Source organism: Microtus oregoni, unplaced genomic scaffold (genome assembly GCF_018167655.1).
Source record: "Microtus oregoni isolate MIOR12 unplaced genomic scaffold, Mior012 000050F_ref0000143, whole genome shotgun sequence".
NCBI lineage: Eukaryota > Metazoa > Chordata > Mammalia > Rodentia > Cricetidae > Microtus > Microtus oregoni.
In genome coordinates this window covers 643,710-665,441 of record NW_024543256.1, presented here as the reverse complement: position 1 = coordinate 665,441, position 21,732 = coordinate 643,710, and the positions used below count along the sequence as shown (strand labels likewise).

The following is a 21,732-nucleotide window of genomic DNA, read 5'->3' as shown; positions in this document are numbered from 1 at the left end:
TGGGCTCCAGAATAAAGCCACTTCTGCCCTAGAACTTGGCCACGTGCTTACCTCATGCCAAGACGCCAGTGTTTTGGTTCCCACTTTATTAAGAAAGAAACAGGTACTTTTTCCCACTCAGGACCCTCTAGGAGGATCACAAGTAGACAGGTTGAGATGCGAGCCTTGCCCCAGAATTTCTGTCCTGCCATGGGGGCTGGGGAGTGAGCATAACAGCACCCAGCAAGGTAGGAGAGCAACTCCCACAGGGTGATAGAAGTTGCCTGCTTTCCCTCAAAGCACTGAGAGCTAGGGCAAAACCAGCACAGTCTCTGCTGTCGATAGTTCCAGTAAGATCTAGGGATTAAGCCAGGGGTGCTGGAGGCAGTCAGCAGCACTGGCCCGTTTCTCAGGGATGTACTCCATCATGGGCAACAGGAAGGCACTGAACTGTGTAGCTTGCTCCAGGGGCCACTCATACTTCTCTATGAGCACTTCGTATAGGCCCCAATGTTTGAGGTTGTGGATATGCCGCAGCTGTCCTGGGGGGGAGTGGGCGGGGACACAACATTAGACTGTGTCGCCAGGTAGGCTTGTTGTACCCAGTGTTCTCTCTGTCAAATCAAGGTCTCTTGACCTCCCCTCTGCTCTCCTAGACCCTGTGGCCTAAGCCTACTTGGTCCCTACCCCTGCGGTTGAAGAACTCCCGTGAATAGCGGCCTGAGAGGGCAAAAGCTGGGGGGATGTCTCCCAGAAGCTCCACGATATGAGCAATGTGGTCTGTGGACAGAGAGAATATTGGGTGTCAGGGTGGGGCAGCTGGAGATCCTAAAACCAAGGCCAGGGTTTGCCTCCCTTACCCTCATCACGACTGTAGTCTTCTCCAGAGTGAGGCTCAAATAGATAGTCGCCAGTGGCCAACTCGAAGGCCTGGAAGGGAAGAGAGAAGTGAGGCTGTAGCAGGTGGCTGACCCTAGGCATGGAGGAGGGTGGCTGGCCCTAGACCTGGAGGTAACTGAACTAGCATACCATGCATGCTGTACTCCAGATGTCAGCAGGGGGGCCATACTCAGCACCAATCAGCACCTCCACAGCCCTGTACTGCCGAGTCTGAATGTCCTCGGTGAAGTGTTTATGCTGGAGGAAAAGGGAACCCTGGGAGCAGGAGCCTGGGTGCAGGCTAGCCTGCCCCACAGCCCACATCTGCTTCTGGTCCATGCACCTGAGCTTCATGGAGCTCACTCTATTCTTAAGAGTTCCCCAGATGTTACAAGAGGAACTGTTTAGGTGACCTGAGGGTAGCCCCTTCCTAGTAGCTCCTGTCCCTTGCCATGGGCATCGTTCTGGTCTGGCATGATTCTTCTACTTCTGCTTGAGCAGCAAAAAGTAGCTCTCAACTATAGTCAAGGAGACTGTTGGCTATTTGAATTGTAGGCCGTTCCAGAGGCCTAGGGTAGGGCTCCCAAGACCAAGCACCCTGTCATCGCAAAATGCTCAACATACCACCCAGCAGGCGTTGCCCAGGTCTGCAATCTTGATCTTGATCTTGTCTGCATTTTGGGGCTCCAGGAGGTTCACCAGGAGGTTGGAAGCACCAAATGGTGCTAGGGAAAGAAGAGAAGGAAGAGAGACTGATCCTAGCCCTATTCTTCCTGGTCCTGCCTATCTACTACCCAGTGTTCCCACACTTACTGCTAGGAGACAGGAGACCCCCAGTCTCACGCTGGTTAGATGAGCCTGAGAGGATGGAGCAGGAAGCCGTGGAGAACAGAGACCCTGAGAAACCTGAGGTCTGTGAGCTGGGACTAAGGCTGCGGTCACCCCCAGGTGCAGGGGATGAAGAGGCTGGCGAGGGGCCAGCCCTGGTGCCCTCTGGGTGGCAGCCTGAAGACGAGGTGGAGCCGCTGCCCTGCTCTAATCTTGAACTGGAGTCTGGGAAAAAGGGGCAGAAGGCCATATGAGCAGAGGCCTGCATTCCACATGCATGCTTAGTGGCCCAGTGCCCTTTTTGACCCCTCACCCTCAGCCTGTACTGCGACCTCCATGGCCTCCAGCCTCTGCAAGTCCCGCAGCCGCTCCTCCAGCAGCCGCTTCTGTTGCTTCCTTTTGCGCCTCATCTTCTTCCTCTTGTTTTTGGACAGTTTACCAGTCTGCCACCAGAGTCAGGGTCACCTACCTGGCTTCCCTGCCCAGCCCTGGACCCCAGAACTAACTCCTATGGGCATCAGGAAAATGGTGCTACTACCTTTTGTCTCACACTTAGTCCCAGCCTCTTATCCGTTTCTCTGCCTACCCTCCTACCCCCCTACTCCATACAACTTTGTGGGTTTGGGGAGAACCTAGTGGACCCGCCCTAAATTGTTCCTTGTCCACTCCTAGCTTAGATGAAGTGGTCTGAAGCAGTCATTTGGGAAAGGTACAGTATCCTTTCATTGAGGTGGGCGTGGGCCCAGTAGTCACCAGAGGCAGCTTGGAGCACATGACCTACTCTGTGTAACCACTCTTTTCTCAGGTACCCAGCTTTTTAGAGGGGCCGTTGCATAAGTTCAAACGGTATAAACGGTGTGGCTGAGGAGCCGAGCTCTGAGGACGTGTCCTTGTCTGACGTGGATGGGAAAAGGGGACAGGAAGAGTGGGGGTGCCACAACTTACCAAGACCTCCTGGGGGGCGGTACTGACTAGGGATAGGGATCGAGGAGAGAAAAAAGAATAGTAATTCAGGGATTGAGGCCCAGAGTTCTGGTGCCAGTCCCCACACATGCTCTTGATACCTGTGGAACGGGATGGGGGCTGAGCCCCTGACTGCTGCCACTCGGTGGCTTCAGCAGCCAGGCGCCTGATGTAGGCATCTCCGACACACAGTAGGATGTTCTCAGGCTTGATGTCCGTGTGAATGATCTTGCACTTAGTATGGAGGTAATCCAGACCATGTAGCACCTGGAGAAAGCTACAGCTGAACCACAGCAGCCACATCCAGCCAAACTGGGCAGCCTGGGACAGCACCTACCTGCCTAACAATGCTCTTAACACAGGGCACAGGCAGACCCTGGTAATTGGACTTGATGATCCACTTGAGGAGCTGGTGACCCAGAACCTCTAGCACCATGCACACATCTGGACTTGGAGTGAAGGGCAACCAGCGACACAACTAAGGCACAGGTTTACCTGCCCTCCACCATGTAAGCACCTAGCCTTCAGCAGTGCAGAGGTCAGAGAAGCAGGACTTTCCCTGGACCATCTTGGTGACTACCACTGTCTCAGTTTATTATTTATAGTGTTTCTGTCACCGGCAAAGATGTGCCAGTTGGGATGGTACCTTTTGTCATCCTAGAGATGCCTCTTAGACCAGCCTTAACTGTTCTGCCCAATTGTTCCAAAAGGCCTCAAAAGCAGCCTTTTATATTTAGGTCATTCAGCAGCATCCACAGATAATCATCGTCCACCTAACTACCTGTGTTCCCCTGCTCAGAAACACAAATGCTCAAAGGGCATTGTTGGGTTGCTTCATGGGCTATCCCTGCAAGGGCTGAGTCCCATGGTGCGGACCGGAAGTCTGAATTCCTTCGACTGCCCTATTTCTCATCCTTTGAAGGATACGAACTCCATTAGCTCCTGAGATCCTGAAGTCATCAATGAGCTGAACAATGGTCTCTCTTTTGGGGTCGCTAGGGTCACTGTCCCGGACCTGAAACAAAAAGGCAAGGAGCCACAGATGGCTCCATCCTGTTCCTCACAGCTGCTCAGTTCCCCTAAAGTACTTCTGGCCCCCTTTCCCAGTCCAGCTGAGGCCCACTTAAAGAGAGGCAGCTGCCTCTTTCAGATCTCTGCCCTCTAGGTTCTCTTACTTGGCAGAGCCAGCTGGAGCCTGCCCCCTCTGGGAGCCCCGCCCCACTGCAGGGCCCCATATTGCCAGGCCCAAGGCAGTTCAAGAAGCCGGGAACACTAGGGGAGGTGCCTCACACATTTCAGGAGCTTGATCTCATCCACAGCTGTCTCTGTGTAATGTCCTGCACTCTTCACTACTTTCAGAGCCACGAAGCGCTTGCGCCTGTAATACGGAGACCCTCATAGGCTGCCAGCCTTTGCCAGACTCACGTGGTCATGGTGGTGGCCCCAACCAAACCCACAGACAGATACCAGCCACTCACTGAATATCCCAGCAGAGCCAGACGGTAGAGAAGTGGCCCCAGCCTAGCTTGCGCACCACGTGGTACCGCCCATTGAACAAATCACCTATCTTCACTGGGTAGTAGCCACCTGCAGAAGGGAGCCAATAGATCAGAGCAGGACGTCTCTCTCTCCTATCCCTCAAGATAGCCCAGTCCTGCTGACCATCTGTCCCATGAAGGGCTTAGTCTCTGGGCACCTTCTTCCTCCCAGGCTATACCAAGCCCCTACAGTGGTAATCTGGCTGACCACGTGCAGCCAAGGTCAGGCCTTACCCTTGCAATAGTCCTTGGGGTCTTCCTGCTCCTCATCATCAGAGCCCAGGAGCCCCTGCAGTAACCGAGGTGCTGGTGTGGCTGGAGCTAATTCAGAGCCTGAAGACTCAGGCCCACAGGAGGTCTGAGAGCTGTGGTGAAGAGGGAGAACATAGTGAGCTCACAAGGTGCAAGGGACTTCAGTCTCCCCAGCTTGATCATACCTGCTGCTGCTGCCACCACAATCCACAGCACCACTACCACCAGCACTGGCACTCATCCTGATGTCACAGCCCAAAGCTCTCTGATGCACTGGCCCACTGTTTCTGTGGGACCCAGCCGTGGCAAGTGCATTTATAGCCTCTGCTGCTGACCTCACCCGCCTTTATAAATAGCCTCCCAGCTGCTCAGCTGTGGGCAAGGTATGCAGCGGAGGGAGGGGCAGTGCACTGATGGCCGCCTTGGAGATCCCAGCCCCTAGGCTGAACCCCTCTGTTTCACCCACACTCTAGAGACAGAGGGGACCACCAAGTTGGGATTATGGCAGTGACTCAGTCCCTAGACGGATTCCCCACAATCCAGGACCAGCCAAGGAAGACACCTACATGGAGATGGAGCAGTCTGGAGCTCCTGCACCCTAGGACTGTGGTGAAAGATTCCTATGAAAGAATGTAGTTGACATGGTGACCAGATACTTAGGCTGAGCTCTCTCTAAACGTGGCATGTCACTTGATGCTTTCTTGAACTTCCCACTTAACCCATGTGAGTACCTTTCTGGAGGTGACCCCTGGCAGTCCCATCTGAACCCCACTCTTTGTTCACTCTCAGCCCTGATTCCAGCTTTTTTGTGATTCACAGATCTTCCCAATACAGGTGGGAGCCCAGATCTTCCTTAAATGTTGCTGAGCAAGGGTCAAATGCGAGAGCTAAAAACAACTCATTACTCCCATCAGAGGCAACCAGCCCATCAGATCACTATTGACTTGTATAGCCTCCTACCCTTAGCTCCAGAACTGGCCACCTCTACCTTAATGACTTGATGTGGGAAGGTCATCTGTCTATCTGTTGCTTTCATTGGTTAATTAATAAAGAAACTGCTTGGCCTGATAGGTCAGAACATAGATGGGTGGAGTAGACAGAACAGAATGCTGGGAAGAAGGGAAGTGAGGGCAAACACAATGGAGCCAGCCACCAGGTCAGACATGCTGAATCTTTCCCGGTAAGCCATCACCTCATGGTGCTACACAGATTATTAGAAATGGGTTAATCAAGATGTGAGAATTAGCTGATAAGACGCTAGAACTAATGGGCCAGACAGTGTTTAAAAGAATACAGTTTCCGTGTTATTATTTCCGGGGCTAAGCTAGCCGTGCAGGAGCCGGGCGGGACAAAAAGCAGGCCTGTTCACCTCTCTACTACAATGACTTTCTCCACCAAATTTGCAGGTACCTGCCATGGGCCAGCCAGCTTTGCCACATCTACCAGGAGAACAAAAACCCTGCAGTTGTTGACCATAAGCTGCCTGGTAACCGGGGGATCCTGTGTCTCCTGAAGTACCAGAAAGCATTAAGTCCCCAGAAACATACAGGGCACACTGGACAGCGCTATATGCTGGCATGCTACAAAATGCTAGTACCTGGAGAAACAAGTGAGATCCTTATTTGGAGTCTATAGTTGTTGCTGGGGGAGTTCCAGCAAAGTGGGCAAGTACTTTTGTGCTTTAGAAACCCCATTCTGGGACTTGGGAGAGTCTATTCAGTTGATAGAGTGATCCCCAGTTTGTATGAAGCCCTGGGATTGATCCCCAGCCCTTCATAAACCAGTTGTGAAATGTGCCTGTAATCTCAGTACTCAGGAGGATCAGAAAATCAGGGTCATCCCCAGATACATAGCAAATTCAGGGCCAGCCTGAGATATGTGAGACCTTATCTTTAAAAACAAAAATGGGTTGGAGAGATGGCTTAGTGGTTAAGAATACTGTCTACTATTGTCCAGGTTCAATTCCCAGAAGTCACATGATAGCTCACATGTCTGTAATTTCAGCTCCCAGAGGATCTGACACCCTCTTCTGGCCTTCCTGGATACCAGACATACAAAGGATGTATAGTCATACATACAAGCAAAACATCCACATACATAACATTAAAAAAAACAGTTTGAGAGGGAGAGAGTCCACTCTAATTGCTTCTAGATGAGAATAAAGGGCAAAAGTGGAGCTAGGAGGGCTACCAGAAACTTCTGAAGGAAGTGGAGGGGGCTTGGCAGTGTTAATGCTTATCCCAAGATAGACACGTTGTCCAGTGTCCTATAAAAAGAAAGAACTGACCAGGTAGTGGTGGCACACGCCTTTAATCCCAGCACACGAGAGGTAGAAGCAGGTGGATCTCTGTGAGTTCGAGGCCAGCCTGGTCTACAGAGTGAGTTCCAGGACTGGCTCCATAGTTACTGAGAAACCCTGTTTCGAAAAACCAAAAGAGAAAGAAAAGAAAAGAAAAGAAGAGAGAGAGAGAGAGAGAGAGAGAGAACTGGTATGGATGGGGCTGGCATAGATGGAGAGGACAGCCTTTCTGCAGGGCCTGAGAGGTCAGGAAAGGAGAGACAGAGCAAAGTATGGAAGGCTTAATTACTTCTTTCCCCAAGAATGGCAGATTACAGCCATTGCACCAAGGGCAAAAGTGAATAGAAGAAAGGCTTGTAGAGAAGCCCTTGCAGAGCCTGGGTGTGTCTGAGGAGTAAACCCTGCTATTGGGAGAAGTAACATCCTAGATCTAGAAAGTGGGGATATGGTGGTTCTCCCACAACCCTCGCTCATCCCTCTCACCTCAGCCCAGGGGGTACTGAGAGTTCACACTTGGCAGGAAAAGGCAGGGGTGGCAGATTGGAACTGTTTTTTTTTTCTTTTAAAGATGTGTTTCTATTTTATTTCCAGATGTGATTTTCCAGCAAGCAATTAAATACAGAGGAAAAGAAAGCAGAGATAATTATAAATTAGAAAGAAGCCAGGTGCGCGGCAGTAGGCACTCCATATAGTCTTGCTGACCCCTCCTCAGTCACTGCTTGGTCAGGGTCATACAGCACTTTGTTGGTGGATCCTGCTCACTGTTCTATAAGTTGGCAGGTCTCGGGTGACCACTGTGGCCCTCATTCACAGGTCAGTCACTGTGTTCTCCACCAGGGCAGCGATTTGCTGCAGGCGGCAAGCCAGCTGCATCTTCTGGGCCATGGGGTCCTCCTCCAGGGCACTGATAATCTGTCAGGGCAATAGAGTGTACCTGCTTGAAATCCCACTCCCCTGCCCATCAGCCCAGGGCCTTTCTAGTCCTTTCTCCATCTCAACAAGGGTCGGGGTGATAAAGTAGGAACTCTCCTGGAGACCTGTCCAGGGAGGCCCTGGTGGAAGCCAAGACTACTTCCCAGACTGGGCCCTTTTCAGCACAGGATTGTTCCCTTCGTTCCCTTTATTTGGATTGGGCCACCCCCAAACCTATCCTCCCATCAGGGAGATTCTGTGGGTCATTGTCTTAGCTACACCTCCTCCAAATGCCTGCCCTCTTCCCCTCAAGGGTGCTCTGGCCTCACCTGGTCATAATACCTGTGGATGTGGTTGTAAAGTTCTCGAAGAGCCTCCAGACAGTGGGGAGCAGAGGTGTAGTTCTATGGGTAGTATGTTGGGGGCAGTGAATCTCTTATCTCAGACCTCAAGACCCAAGGCTCTCCACTCCTACTCTGCCAGTTATTCTCCCCCTAAATGTGGAGGACTAGGTCCCCTGAGCCAAGCCTCACCCCAGAGAGTTCAGCCAGAGCTGAATTCATTTCCTGATAGCTTGCTGGAGAGCTCTGATGAATGTCCGCATAGTACCTGGAGAAGTCAGCAGGGTTAAGAGCCTGTATCCCTGATCCCCAGCCCCAAAGGCTCCGATACCTACTTCTCCACCATCTGCTTGTAGCGAGGGATCTCCCGGGCATAGAGGAGTTTGTTCACTGGGGAATCCTGCTCCGAATAGAGGAGGTGAGAGGTGTAAATGGGGAGGTAGGAGAACAACCTGCACCACCATCTCCTATCTCTACGATGCCATCCCTCACAGCACCCAGTCTCTGCACTGGGTTTTCCCCCCAAACTTTTCTTCTATTTGCCTCTGGTGCCCTGCTTATGCCCTCACCCGGCCCACTTTATGCTCCGAGACCATGCAGGAGTCGATGAAGGTCTGTGCAATGACAGCCAAGATGGCATCCTCGTTGTCTGACACCCGCACATCAAAAATGAGCTGGGGGTTCTTCAAGGCATTCACCCAGAATCGCAGCAGTAGGCTGGAGGTATAGGTCAGGTGTGGAGATGAGGCCTGGCCTGCCATTGTGGCCTCCTCCCCTCGTACTTCAGCTCCCCACTCCTCCACATAGATGTCTGTCTTGGAGCTGGGGACCTAGGTAGCAGGGAACTTAGGCTCTGTTTTCCATGGGAAGCTATCCTCATGGCACATGAGCCTGAGCTTGGACCTTCCTATTAGTAGTCCAGGCTGGAGAGTGAGAGCAGAAACTCAGGGTGATGCTGTGAAGTCCGAGTTTCTGTCTTGGACTTGCTACTCTGTCATGATGAGGACATGTCCCTCTGAAATTCAGTAGACCACCCATACAGTGGGAAGGAGAGAGGTCAGCAGGAAAGGTACCTGTTTGTCTTCCAAATATGCAGGGTCTCTGGATCTTCTATGCCATGTTTCTCTGCCAGCTCATCCAGGAAGTCAAATAGGTACTTAACAGCAATAGGCACAGGCCGGTTCACACTAAGAATGGCCTGGAAGGTGTCATCCACAAATTTCTGCAAGGTTCCCTGCAGGCATGTCATGAGGATCATGTGAAGGCAGGGTGTGAAGGGGGCTAACCCCTGCTCCATCAGAACCACACTTCCTCCTCAAGTCAGTCACAATTCCTTGTCAACTCTGCTCCATTGCTAGACTCCCCTGGCAGCACCAACCTTCATTGAAAGTAAACGGGTGAGATAAATTTCTGGAATGGCCTTGGCTCGTGCCCGTTCTCGTTCTCGTTCCCGGAGGCTGCTGCGCCGCACTTTGGCCCCTTCTGGCTCCTCAGTGGCTTTCACCAGGTGCCAGAGCCGAACACCACCCTCCTCACCATCTTCCAGCATGGGGGTGTCTAAGAGCACAGAAGTTTGATCTCAGTCCAATGCTCCTGCCCTCAATATGCAACCTATGATGATGGAGCCCATACTTCTCTTGTAATGGAGTAAGGAAAGAGCAAGGGGGGAGAAGGCGAGGGACAAGGGAGAGGTTGCTCAGGAAGTTGCTCATCCTGACATCCCATGCATCCAGAATTTCCACACCTTGGTTAAGCCTAGAGATTTGACTATCCCCCTGGCAAGAAGGGGTGGGAAACCCAAGTGAAGCACATAGCATGGCCAGGATTTCTGCTGCTCAGCCTGGTACTCTAGTGACTCTAACCCTGGACCACTCCAGCACTGCTGGTAGTCCTAGCAGATGGGCATGTCTGGACCAAGGAACTCACTCTCTCCAGAGGGGCAGCCCGTCTGGCCCAGTCTCTGGGAGACAGTACCACAATTGTGCAGCTGAGGAATAAGCACTACTGTTGCTCCATCTGGAACCTGCAGGTGGGGAATGAGAGCAAAGGGGCGCCCTGCACATGTTAATTCTGGAGACAGCCCCTGCCCCTCCACCCTGTCGGTGCTGCCCACCCGCACCTTGTAGTGTTGCAGGGTGTTGAGTCTCTTCCAGTGGTTTTGAGTCACAGAGGTCAAGTCCTCATCCGACAGGGTTAGGTGACCAGCTAGTCCTGAGCGCCACTCTAGAGGGACTCAGAGAAGCCCATAAGCCCACAGCCTGCTTCCTGAGTTCCTCATTAGCAGTGGCTGAGCAACTGCAGGTGTGCTAGAAGCAGGGGGTAAGCAGGGAGTACAGTTGGCTTTCTCACCAAGGTCTAGGGAGTGCACCGAAGGCCTCTGGGAGAAGGGGGTTCCCTTGTAGACTTGATCTAACATCTTCTCCTTGACTTGGGTTATGGTGTCTGTGTCAAGCACCCGGGCTGGCATTCGCTGCACCTCACTGCTCTCTGCTGCCCCACAAGTCCCAGGTCCCACTAGTGCCATAAGGGTTAAAGGCCGGAACTCCACATCCTCTCGTAGCAGGTGGCTGTCATTCAGAGTCCGTTTTGCTTTGCCTGTCACAGCGTCCACAGGGCCCTTGTCCACCTGGTACTTGATGGCTCGGAAGAGCATGTACAGTGGCTCACCAGCCACTTCCTACAACCATGAAGATGTGCCAGACATTAGCCACAGGGCCAGTGGACCCAGCAAAGGCCAGCAGAGGGCATAGTGGCCCTGGGAGAGGCAGTTAACAGCCTATAGCAAGGATCTAAGCAAAGGCCAGAAAGCTAACCAGGCCCCTGAGCTGGGCCCCAAGCCCTTTTTGTCCCTGCTCAACAGTCAGCTGGAGAAGGAACACAATGCCTTCCCTTATCCAGCACTCTCATGGATCCACTGAGCAGAGAAAAGGATCCCATGACCTGACCTTTATCTGATGGCCACCCCAAGTCTCAGCTGGGGGCCTTGGGGGATTTGGGTGGCAGTTATAGAGACCATAAGCAGACAGAAGTTCTTAAGTGCTGGGAAGGAATGTTAAAAGCACCGCTCACCTTTAAGAAGGCATAGAGACAGATGGATAGCCAGTTAGTGAGCAGCTTCTCTACCATTGTCTCCGTCCTGTGTGAAGAAGACCCCAGGGCCTTGGTGAGGATAATCCTAAAATCCTCTCTGACCCTACTCCCGGAGTTCCTGGCTCCCAATCTCAGGGCCAGATCCCACTCAGTATATATTGGGAATGGGTCAGAGGTGAACCCCTGCCCCTGCCCCCATACCCAGTTCAAAGCCAACCTGCGTAACATGAGCTTGGGGTTCTTGTGTACATAATGGGCTGCTAGGTCGCAAAGCAGAGTTCTCATGATGTCGGTCAAGTACTCAAGCTTGCTGTGCAGAGCCAGGGACAGCAGTGAAGCCACATGGCAGCGATCTCTCTGGGAGAAGCTTGGCTGCTCCTCCAGAGTGTGGATGAGCTAGACAGGGAGTTGGCATTCACTCCACAAAACCCCATACCCTCCCTATTTCTGTAGTTAGGTCTTTACTGGAGTCTGGAAATCCCCAGCCCCACCTCCCTACCAGCTGAGACTCCCTTGCCCTGTGGTCCCCACCATCCATGTGGTTCTCACTGTGAGAAGGAAGAGCTTGCTGTTGAGCAAATTGGAGAGCTGTGTGAGGCCCTGGCACACGGTGGCACGGCAACCCTCTTCCCCGGGCCCTTCAAGCCCCGGCTGCAGTGGGCAGCCTCCATGACCAGGGAAGAAGGCACGCTCAGCATATGTCCGGTAATCCAGAAAGGGTATCCCACTGGCCTCTAGGTCACTGGTGAGGTCTGTCATCTCAGTCATCAGGTCTGCAGGCCAGACCCATCAAGATGTGGGTTCAGGCCTGGTGGATGCCCTGTCCTCCCACCTGTACCCCCACACACCTGTGAACTCCTTGCGACACTGGTCACCCACACCAGTCTCCAGGTTCTCCAGCTGCACCAGCACCTTCTGATAGTCTCTCAGGGCCTGCTTGCTCTTGTGCCTGGATCCAGAGATCAGGCATCAGCCACAGGCCCAGACAGACGTCTGGCCCGGGACATGCCATGTGCTGGAGAGGAAGCAGCCTTACCTGTACATGAGTGTGAGGAGGAGCACTGCGGCAATCAGCACAGTAGCACCCAGGCTCAGGCCTACCTGGGCCTCCACAGGGAAGGTGGACATCGTGGGCTCTACTTCGTACTGGACAGGGCCCAGAGCCAGGCGCACATTGCCCATCTGTACCTGGGGGAGCAGAGCTCCTGAGCATGGGCCTGCTGCACAGCACACTGCTAGTCCACCAGGGATGGACTCACACTCACCACAAACGGCGGCAGGGTGCCTGAACCATTGGTCGGCTGAGGGGCGAGGTGGGGTGGCTCACAGTACAAGTGAGTAAGTGTCAGCGTCTTCACCAGGCACTCTCCATCCCCAATGTGCACCCGCACCTCCTCCTTGCTGATCCCCAGGTTGAGGCCCTCGCCCTGGGACACATAGCAGAAGCCTGAGCTTGTAGGACTCCCACCCCCATCCTCCTCAGGATGGTGAGTGCCCAGGCAGTGGCACACCTACCTCCACATCCAAGATGTGGCCTGGCTTGAGGCGGTAGGGGTGAGTAAGTCCGTCATGACTGAGTGGAACCAGGCGAGGGTTAGGCTGGTACAGAAAGCCCTGGCCCCCACTAGCACTGGCAAAGTCTACTTGCATGTTGTCTAGGGCAAAGAAGACCCGCTTTGGGAGGGCCCCATCTGGCACCGCTGGACTGTGGCACAGGAGGAGGCTAGATGAGTTGACAGAGCACAGGGTAGAGCACTGGAGGGGCAGGGGATACAGATCAGTGAGTGGTCTTGGTACCCCCTCCCCGTCCCCTCCCCAAGCATTCCCTGGGGTTGACCCTATTCTCTGCTTGCAGTGGTAGGGGACTCACCTGTAGCACACCACTCTCAAGCTGGATACAAGCCTGAGGATCGGCAGCAGGGGCACCACAGCTCCTCCTTGGGTTTACATCATGGCCCTGAACCCCCAAAGCCTTTACCTGGTCCTCATCCTCCAGCCACACAGACAGCAAGGGCTGCCACACAGCATCTAGGCCTATACCCCTGACTCGAATCAGTCGTCCACCCCTGTGCCAGGATACAAGTCAGAGAGTTGAGAGGATCTGGAGTAGCTCAACCCTAATACCCTCTCTTTCTAGTTCACTGCCGGATGGGTAAGTACTCAACCCCGGAAGCTGACACTAGGCTCTGCTGCCACCAGCTGGGGATTGGCAGTATATCGAAATTGGGTGGCGAGCAGTTTGCGCTCAACATGGCCAAAAATCACAAGAACTGCTGCTTCTCCTGGCTCTGCTTGGGGCATGGTGTGGCATATGATGGCTTCAGGACACACAGGCTCCTGGCTGCAGGGGAAGGGATATTCTCACTTTGGGCTCAGTCCTAGACCTGGCCCAATCCTTCAGGAAGAGAACCACTTCCCTCAGCAGGGGCAGAGGTTACTAGTACCACTTCTTTTAAAATTTCTACAAAGCCTTGAATCCACTGCCCCATCGTATAGGACGATCCTCCACTTGACAGTGGTCAGGCCTGGAGCAGGTGACCTGGGTTGGATACTTACATGAGGCAAGGTTGGTCACCCACAAAGGAACTGACGTTGCCTCCTGTCTGGAGGTACTGCCTATGGATGGTGAGCTGGGTGCCCCCTGACTGGGGGCCCCACTGAGGACTCAGGCTCAGCAGGACAGGGTCCTGGGGAACAGAGTAGGTTGGGGTAGACACAAGGCCCATCCTCAAGGCTCCCAACTTTGACTTATTGGTTTCTTGAGTCAGGGGCTTCAGTTGACTGTACCCTACTTCTTGAAGTGCTATGCTCTTCTTCCGCCTTTTCTGCCTAGGCTATCTCCCCTCCTGTATGCCCCTGCCTTTGCCATCACCTTCTCCCTCTTGAGGCAGTTCACAAGTTCTAAGATCTAGGATCCAGTCACCAACTTGGGGTACTTCAGCAAAACTTGCTCTAACCCTCATACGTTCACCCTGGGCTTTCTACTCCACAGTAGTCCAACCATGTGCCAAGGGCTCAGGCTAGCATCTGGGGGTATCCCTACTTTCTCCACATCCTCTTCCAGGGCTGCAACAAGTTTTGCGTGCCCTTCACCCTGGGCGTCTGCTGTTCTTGCTTCCGCTCTGCCTACCTGCCTCCTGGACAGCTGACAGGGACAGTGTCCCTGTCATCACAACACTGCTCCCAGCTTGCTCTCCACTGAGATCATGCAGTTTCCTTCTTGGACACAGCAGCAGCACTTCCTGCTGCTCTTGGATCTCGTTTGACATCTTTTTAAAAAAGATGTATTTACTATGTATACAGTGTTCTGCCTGCATATATGCCTGCACACCAGAAGACGTGTGTATCTCATTATAGGTGGTTGTGAGCCATCATGTGGTTTTTTTTGAAATTGAACTCATGACCTCTAGAAGAGCAGCCAGTGCTCTTAATCTCTGAGATATCTCTCCAGCCCCTAGTTTGACATCTATACATAGTCCTTCTCCCCACCATATTAGGACCATCTTAGGGGAGTTACTGACCTGATAGACAAAGTGCTGGGTTGAGATGCCAGGAGGACGACTCTTAATGGTGACTTGGACAGGCCCAGCAGTGCCATTGGGAGCAAGAGATGTTATACACACAATCCTGGTGAATCAAGGTCCAGTTGCTGGTTCAGGCCCTGGGGGAGCCGGTCAGGGGCTGCCTGGCCTGCTCTTCCTCTACCTTTAATTTCCTTTTTGTGCTCTGACTTAGGCCCTCACATGTCTTGACTGCAAGCCTCCCCTCTCTCTGGGTAACCAGTTTCTGAAGACCTACTCCGGAGAGCATCCCTACCCTCCCCAACCTGTTGAAGCGCCTCACCGAGCAGAGATGCGGTAGAGAGAAGGGTCGGGGTTGCAGGGCTGGCCAGCCACAGTCACAGCATTTTGCACATCATGAAAGGCCTGGCCCAGGTTGGAACCTAGGATGGTGATAGCCAAGCCACCTTCTGGGGGACCAGTCAGGGGTTCAATCTGTAGCAGAGAAGGATGGTAGATAGGATACCCCATACCCACGGCCCACTCTGCAGGGGTGGTGCCCAGTCAGCCAACTACTGGAAAATGTCTAGACCAAACTACTAGGTACTGGGAGTCCTGTAGGGATAGCCCAGCCCATTAGGGGGCGTGTTCACCTTGGGCTAATGTTTACATATAAATCTGGTGGGCATGAACCCCGCTGCTCTCTTTTTTTGTATTTCCTGATCACCGCTGGATCCCTGGTGTTGTAAGCTATCCCTTCATTAAAATTTGCTGTTTCATATTAAGTTAGCCTGGCTATTACGCCGATTACAGTTTGGCCCCCAAGGTGGGAAAAAAAGGGGGGATTAACTGGTTTGATGGGATGATTGGTATTTGTGAATTACTGTTTTTAGAAAATTGTATTGGTACTGTTTCTTGTATATTGATATATTAAATATTGAATGTGAGTGTTCCTACCTCTATTTTTGTATAAGAGTATGCTTATAACTTTGTCTATATTGTATTGATACATTTACCATATTACAATGTACATTTCTACCTCTGATATTATTTATATAATAACATTGTTTACATTTGATATGTAATGACATTGTTTACAGTTGAAGATCATTGTCTTCATATATTTCACAGTTGTTTATTCTCTTAGTCTTCAAGTTAGATAGGTATTGAAAATTAATCAGGTCTTTTAGATACATAGAGATTATATTTAGTATAGATAGTATAATCTTCAGCCTCTTCAAAGAGCTGTAGAAAATGGCCTCTAATCTAACCTAAAATTCTGTGCCAACGAGACACAATCACTCCTGACGACACCACTCTACTCCCGAGAGAGAACGTTGAACACCAAAGACACTCCACTGGGAGCTTGTCTTCTTGGCAGAACTGGCCTTTGGGTTAAAAAAAGCACATACCTCAACTACTGACAAAGATACAAAATATCCATAAGTGGATAAAACAGGATTGTCTTATCTTGCCAAGACAGGGTAGGATAGTTCTAAGAAAGTTCCTTGCCTTTAATAATGGTATGTCAGTTATGTTAGGCCTTAGCCAAAGTTGGTTGACTCAACATTGCAAACGAGACTTTGGGTGATTGCCCAGGTAGTCAGTTGTCTCTGTCAATTGTTGCACATTTTGGATATCTCTCGTTTGTTAAGTAATATTTATTCCCTTCTCAGATCTTTGACGGAGTTAAAGATTATATAATTGTAGTTACTCTCTACATTATTTAGACTCATTGAAATAGAATGTTTAGCAAAACTTTTGTTCTCAATATTGTTTGTTATATTTATTATTTGTTACTATTGTATATAGTTGTATTTGGTTTAGTTCTGTCTTATTTAGACAAAAGGGGGAGAGTCCGAGGCAAGCAGCTTGACATGGGGGAGTATTGGACAGTGGAGGCAGGGACCTTGGGGAGTGGAAGCCAGGAGCTACAGAGGGGAGAGTCTCACCACATCAATGGTGGGTGTAGGGCATATCTGTTCCACAGCATCTGGTGGGCACAGTGGCCCATAGCGGCAGGAAGGTTGGCCATCACCACACCACAGACAGCTTAGGCTTCCATTGGCTGCCTGGCAATGGCTGCAGTCAGGGTGACCCACGGTACAGTCATACAGAGTCACTGGGGAAAGTGGGGCAACATGTTGAGCCACTGCCCATGAGTCTCATATCCTGCCCCCCCACCTGCCTTGTCACTTTAGGGCTCACCATGAAGATCATGGGCATTGTCCAGCCGCTGGATGTCACCTCTGGTTACATAGATGGGCACTGGGAGCTCCCGCTGGAACATAGACAGGTGGAACTATGGACAGAGGGTAGGATCAGGCTTGACTCCCCGGCTTGGGACATCTCTGCCTCCTACTTTGTCCAGAGCACCTCCTTAGAATGGGCATGATTGTCCTCTATATCTCTAAGCAGAGAGACAGAGGCTGCAGTCACTCTGCTCCCTGATACATGCCCAGGGCACCCAACACAGAGTGGGTTTTTGTAAGTAAAGGTAAGAGGAAGAGGGACTAAGCAGAGGTGGGGGGTGTGTGGGTGTGGGTGTGTTTGAGTGGAGTGGGGCTGCCTAAGACATCAAGCAGCCTTTTACCTGCTGAGCCTGGCAATGAATGAGGCCAGAGTCCCTGGATATTTCCTCTAGGGAGGCAGGTAGCTTCTGCAGTTTTCCCGGCAGCTCTAGCCAGCAGTAGTATAAGGCAGGCAGACCCTGAAAGATGCAGATGCCATAACGTCAGGCTGTAAACACTGTCTACTCTCCCCTCATTTATGTCCTCATTCACCTGACTACTCACTCGGAAATAATGAAGGTTCTGAATGTGCAGGGCTAAATGGCTCTCCCAGCCCATGGGCACCAACTGAGGACTTGCTAGGCCCTCAACCTGGGGACAAGCCCCTGGGCCACGAACCTGGATGTCCACCTAGGGAAAGGACAGCCTTAGCCCTTCAAAATTGCATGGGCTCACTCCTGGGTGAGTCTGATTCCGTCCTGCTGGGGTGGCGTTCTGGGATGATCAGGTGCAAAGAGTTTGCATGTTGGTCATACCAACCTCCTGGGCACTGTAGACAGTCTTCTCACCCTCTGGGCAGTGCTCTCCATATACACAGCGGCTGCTCTGGGGGCACCAGTGGCAATGCCACAGGCTGCCCACACAAGTATGACACCTGGAGGGGCAGGGCTCTCAGGCTGTATACCATCTGGGATTTCCACCCTTACCCATCAAGAGTCAGACCCAGGAACTCACGGGGCAGCCACTTCCAAGGCCTGGACGGCGCTGCAGTCATAGAAGGAGAAGGTGGTGACAGCTACAACCACATCCTCAAACATCAGGGCCAGAGGCAAGGTGACATGATCTGCAAGGGGACAGTGGTGGCGGAGAAGGTCTTGTAGCTCCTGCCTGCTCCAGTTCCACACTAGTACCCTACTCAAAGGTCCACTCACCTGAGCCTGGAGGGTTAGGTGGCACCTGATCTCCAGGAGGGGTGACACAGACCACATGGGGCCCTTCCACCTGAGCAAGACTGTCATAGTCCCCAAAAGAACAATGGAAGTATTCATCCATAGACAGGGTGGGCAGCCGGGGAACAGACAGAGTGACCTATGACACATGAGAGGGAAACAGAGTGGTACAAGTGGACAGGAAGCAGCTGAGATGGTGTTTCCACAGACAATGGCTGAAAGACCATTTCCACACTGGCTGAAAGACCAGCAGTGTAAGTGCCTCCTCACCTGGCCCTGTTCCTGGCGTGGGTGCTGGGCTGGTAGCAGGCTCTGGATGTGAAGGCAGTAGTTGTCTTCATAGCTCCACAGCCACTGGTTTGGCTGGGCTGCCCGTCCACACTCGCCCCTCCGAGTATACCTGCCAGGCAGGAGCCCATTGGTTCACCAAGTGAGTCTCAGGCTTCCTGGCATGGGGTTTGGAGGATGCTGGCTGGAGCACAGTAAGGAGGAGGCATGAAGGGAACATAGGACTTCATGGCCAGGGTGCAGGCTTTAGCTTTAACTGGGAGTAAGAGGAAAACACTTCCTTCCTTCCTTTCTTTTCTTTTCTTTTCTTTTTGTTTTTTTTTTGTTTTTGTTTTTTTTTTTTTTTTTTTTTTTTTTTTGAGACAGGGTTTCTCTGTATAGCTTTGGAGCCTGTCCTGGAACTCAGTCTTGTAGACCAGGCTGGCCTCCACCTCACAGAGATCTGCCTGCCTCTGCCTCTGCGCTGCCACCACCCAGCTGACCTTGAATTTCTAATCTTCCTGCCTCTATCTCCCAAGTGCTGGGATTATAGGTATATACCACCAGGCCTAGCATATATGTGCTAGGGGTTGAACCCAGAGTTTTGTGCGTGCTAGGCAAACACTCTCCTAACTGAGCTGTATTCCTGGCCCACATTTCAGGTTTACATAAATGAGTTCTGGGCTGATAGCTCAGGATGGAGGAAAGCTGGAGTGAACCAAGGAACACCAGCAGCAAGTCACAGGTCCTGGGAAGGGTGTCAGTGGCCTGGCCTGAGGTAAGATTACTAGAATGAGAGGTGAATGGTGACCCAATGAACTGAGATGGGATTAGGGACCCCAGCAACACTGAGCCAAGTTGGCACACTTTACAGTTGCTTCTGTGGACAGCTTCCTGACTCCCAGCGCCTGTTGGTTCAAGTCTGGGCTCATGCTTACCTGCCTTGAAGGATGCACCAGCCACACAATGGGTCCTTAGCCTGGAGACAGGTGGAGCAGTTGGGGAATTGAGGACAGGCTGCCACAAGAATCCGATCCACCTGAATGGGCAGTGAGGGAGAAATAAAGATGGGTTACAAAGGCTCAGGTCACTTAGAGACATTCCACTCAACCTCAGAGACAGGCCTTACCTGCTGGGCAGTCAGGACATAGAGGTGGTCTCCACTACTGTCTACCAGCAGGTCAGGCATGATGGCTGAGCCTGGGGACCCCACTTGCTGGGAATGGTATATCTGGCCTTGGGAGCTGTTTAGGAAGACCTGGACAGGAGTGCAAAGATAGGACTGGGCAGCTCTGCCAAGCCAAGGCCAGCTCTCTTGATGGCTTAATGCTGGCCACTGAAGGCACATGCTTTCCTGTCTCCTTTATAGAAACATAAAGACTGTCCGGAAGTAGCCTGTTCTCCAGAGTCAGATGCCCCTCCTGCTAGGCCATCAAGATATAGCCATGCCACTTTATCTCATTCAGGGCCCTCAAGGTTAAGCCACTCTTTAGGAACTAACAAGGCTGGGGCAGCAAAAGGTCCCTGGCTGAGGTTCTTGAATATCTGGCCATTCTGCCACATAAGAAGGCAGCTATAGAGACAAAAAGTTCACTGGGAAACAGGGTTTGTTTTAGAGAGACTCCTGAATCCAGGCTACTTCTGAGCATCAGGTCCTCTGGGCCTGTTTACATATCGTCTCCACTCACGTTCAGCACCAACCCCATTGGTTAGAGAAGGCACAGTTGCCTGGGGGACTAGAGCAGGAGGTGGATCCTACCAGATGTCCAGGTTCAATGAAGCCTTCTGACCCACCAGTGGGACACAGCTGAGCGTGTCCCGAGCCACAAATGGCAGGACCACCTGGACAAGCAGCAAAGCCAGGCGCAGCCTGCAAGTGTAGAAGTCATCCAAGAACACCCCCATGGGTCAGGATCTCACCTTATGTAGCTGGCCCTGGGTGTCTCCCAAGAAGGCTATTGTGTGCCCATCTGCCTGGAGAGCAGCCACTGCACTGATGGGCTGGCCCAGCTGTAGTAGAGGCTGGGCCTCCACGGCTTGACGGCCTGCGATGGGGCTCGGGGTGTGTTCATCACCACAGGGATATGACTCAGGGGAGTCCTGGATAGGCAAGGTATAGAGAATCAATACCCAGAAGCAGTGGGCAGGCCCTCCCCTGGGAGCAGACAATATCCCACAGTCAATAAGATAGGAGTTGGGAGGAATCAGGGACCAGAGCATCCTGGCCAGTATGGTCTGGAAGGCTGGTCCCCAAGCATCACAACATCACAATTTGTCCCACAGAGGAAGAGAGATAGAAAGAAACAGGCTGAGAGCATGTTGGAGCTTGGAGACAAAGCCCTCTGATATCTATTGATATACCTAGCTAAAAGGTTAACCAGGAGCTATTCCTGGAGAGCACCCATGTCCCATATCACAGAGGAAGAGGGCTGGCAGGGCAGAGCAAGGAACAGAAAGTGAAGACAGAACCCCTTGTCAATATTTGGGAGCCAGGCTCTCATCACTCACAGGAGGCAGAGTAACGCAGCGGGATGTGACACCATACTCCACAGTGGCTTCTTCCATGCCACTGGGCCCCTGACCACCAGTGGTATAACAAAGTCGCCTGGCCTGTTCCATACTCTTGTCCAGGTCAGCTAAGGGAAAGGCACACAGGGCTGATTGTGCCTGACTTATGCCTGCTGCAAATGCACCTAGCAATGTGTCCGGAGAAAGGAAGGCAGCTTGGATAAGGCCCTGGCCATGGCAGGCAAGGGGCACTTCCACATAGGAGTAAAGGTTGACATCTCCAAGGCAGACGCGAGCTACATAGGAGCGATACTCAGCCTGGGCCCGGGCCCCACGGCGACGGAAGACAAAGTAGGCAGAGTGGGCATCAGAAAAAGCCCCCACATAGCTATTGTTATAGTCTGAGAAGTCTCCCACCACGAGTCGTCCCAGACCTTCGCTGGAGAAAGGCTGTGGCCCAGCCATCTGGCGCACAGTTAGGGGCGGTACCCCGGCTGACAGCTTGCCTGCCAGGCCCCTGGCTACCAGCAGGAGGTCTTGGCCTGGCAAGGACACCACTAGGCCCACTGTGGTTACTCCGGGGGTATTGGCAGCCACAAACTGCCCATCACCAGGGTCTTCAGCCTGGTACAGCACCTGAGCCACATCCCCAAGGCTCCGCTTCTCACATACACCTTGCCTCACTTGCCCACAAGCCACCAGCTCTTTGGCCCTGCTGCTCACCAGCAAGAGTTGGTTGGCATGCCGGGCGGTGGTGGCGCACGCCTTTAATCCCAGCACTCGGGAGGCAGAGGCAGGCGGATCTCTGTGAGTTCGAGACCAGCCTGGTCTACAGAGCTAGTTCCAGGACAGGCTCCAAAACCACAGAGAAACCTTGTCTCGAAAAACCAAAAAAAAAAAAAAAAAGAGTTGGTTG

General features: G+C 52.3%; 2 protein-coding genes across 2 annotated transcripts; both read right to left on the bottom strand.

Moving 5' to 3' along the window:
* Positions 1–82: 82 nt before the first annotated feature.
* LOC121437147 (SRSF protein kinase 3-like) lies at positions 83–4,707 on the bottom strand. The gene is made up of 15 exons (XM_041636994.1): positions 4,625–4,707; positions 4,422–4,552; positions 4,128–4,236; positions 3,940–4,027; positions 3,577–3,664; positions 2,987–3,093; positions 2,751–2,916; positions 2,632–2,657; positions 2,000–2,129; positions 1,672–1,911; positions 1,483–1,583; positions 1,009–1,116; positions 840–909; positions 667–759; positions 83–521 (listed from the first exon to the last, which is right to left on the bottom strand). The coding sequence occupies exons 1-15, from the start codon at positions 4,678–4,680 to the stop codon at positions 337–339; spliced, it is 1,698 nt and encodes a 565-aa protein (XP_041492928.1). The 5' UTR covers positions 4,681–4,707; the 3' UTR covers positions 83–336.
* A 2,599-nt stretch (positions 4,708–7,306) lies between these two features.
* LOC121437066 (plexin-B3-like) lies at positions 7,307–21,572 on the bottom strand (the record flags this gene model as incomplete). Its single annotated transcript, XM_041636920.1, has 34 exons — positions 7,307–7,650; positions 7,980–8,054; positions 8,184–8,259; positions 8,327–8,391; positions 8,561–8,708; positions 9,065–9,225; positions 9,370–9,548; positions 9,918–10,014; positions 10,111–10,214; positions 10,341–10,668; positions 11,061–11,127; positions 11,299–11,477; positions 11,631–11,854; positions 11,930–12,030; positions 12,118–12,269; positions 12,347–12,508; positions 12,597–12,836; positions 12,952–13,148; positions 13,247–13,422; positions 13,638–13,768; positions 14,603–14,708; positions 14,925–15,076; positions 16,534–16,703; positions 16,790–16,883; positions 17,175–17,291; positions 17,377–17,502; positions 17,632–17,746; positions 17,827–17,935; positions 18,024–18,180; positions 18,312–18,441; positions 19,247–19,347; positions 19,438–19,566; positions 20,229–20,408; positions 20,817–21,572. Coding segments are annotated over 34 exons (5,409 nt in total), but the record flags the coding sequence as incomplete, so codon positions are not given.
* Between the last annotated feature and the right edge of the window lie 160 nt (positions 21,573–21,732).

What these genes read in the sequence shown, in the direction of transcription:
- LOC121437147 (XM_041636994.1), bottom strand. Translation starts at nt 4,680, where the DNA reads ATGAGTGCCAGTGCTGGTGGTAGTGGTGCTGTGGATTGTGGTGGCAGC. An exon ending in TGGGCAACGCCTGCTGGGTG is followed by an intron (nt 1,117 to 1,482) that starts GTATGTTGAGCA and finishes CTTTTCCTCCAG; the next exon opens with CATAAACACTTCACCGAGGA. An exon ending in AGACTACAGTCGTGATGAGG is followed by an intron (nt 760 to 839) that starts GTAAGGGAGGCA and finishes CTCTGTCCACAG; the next exon opens with ACCACATTGCTCATATCGTG.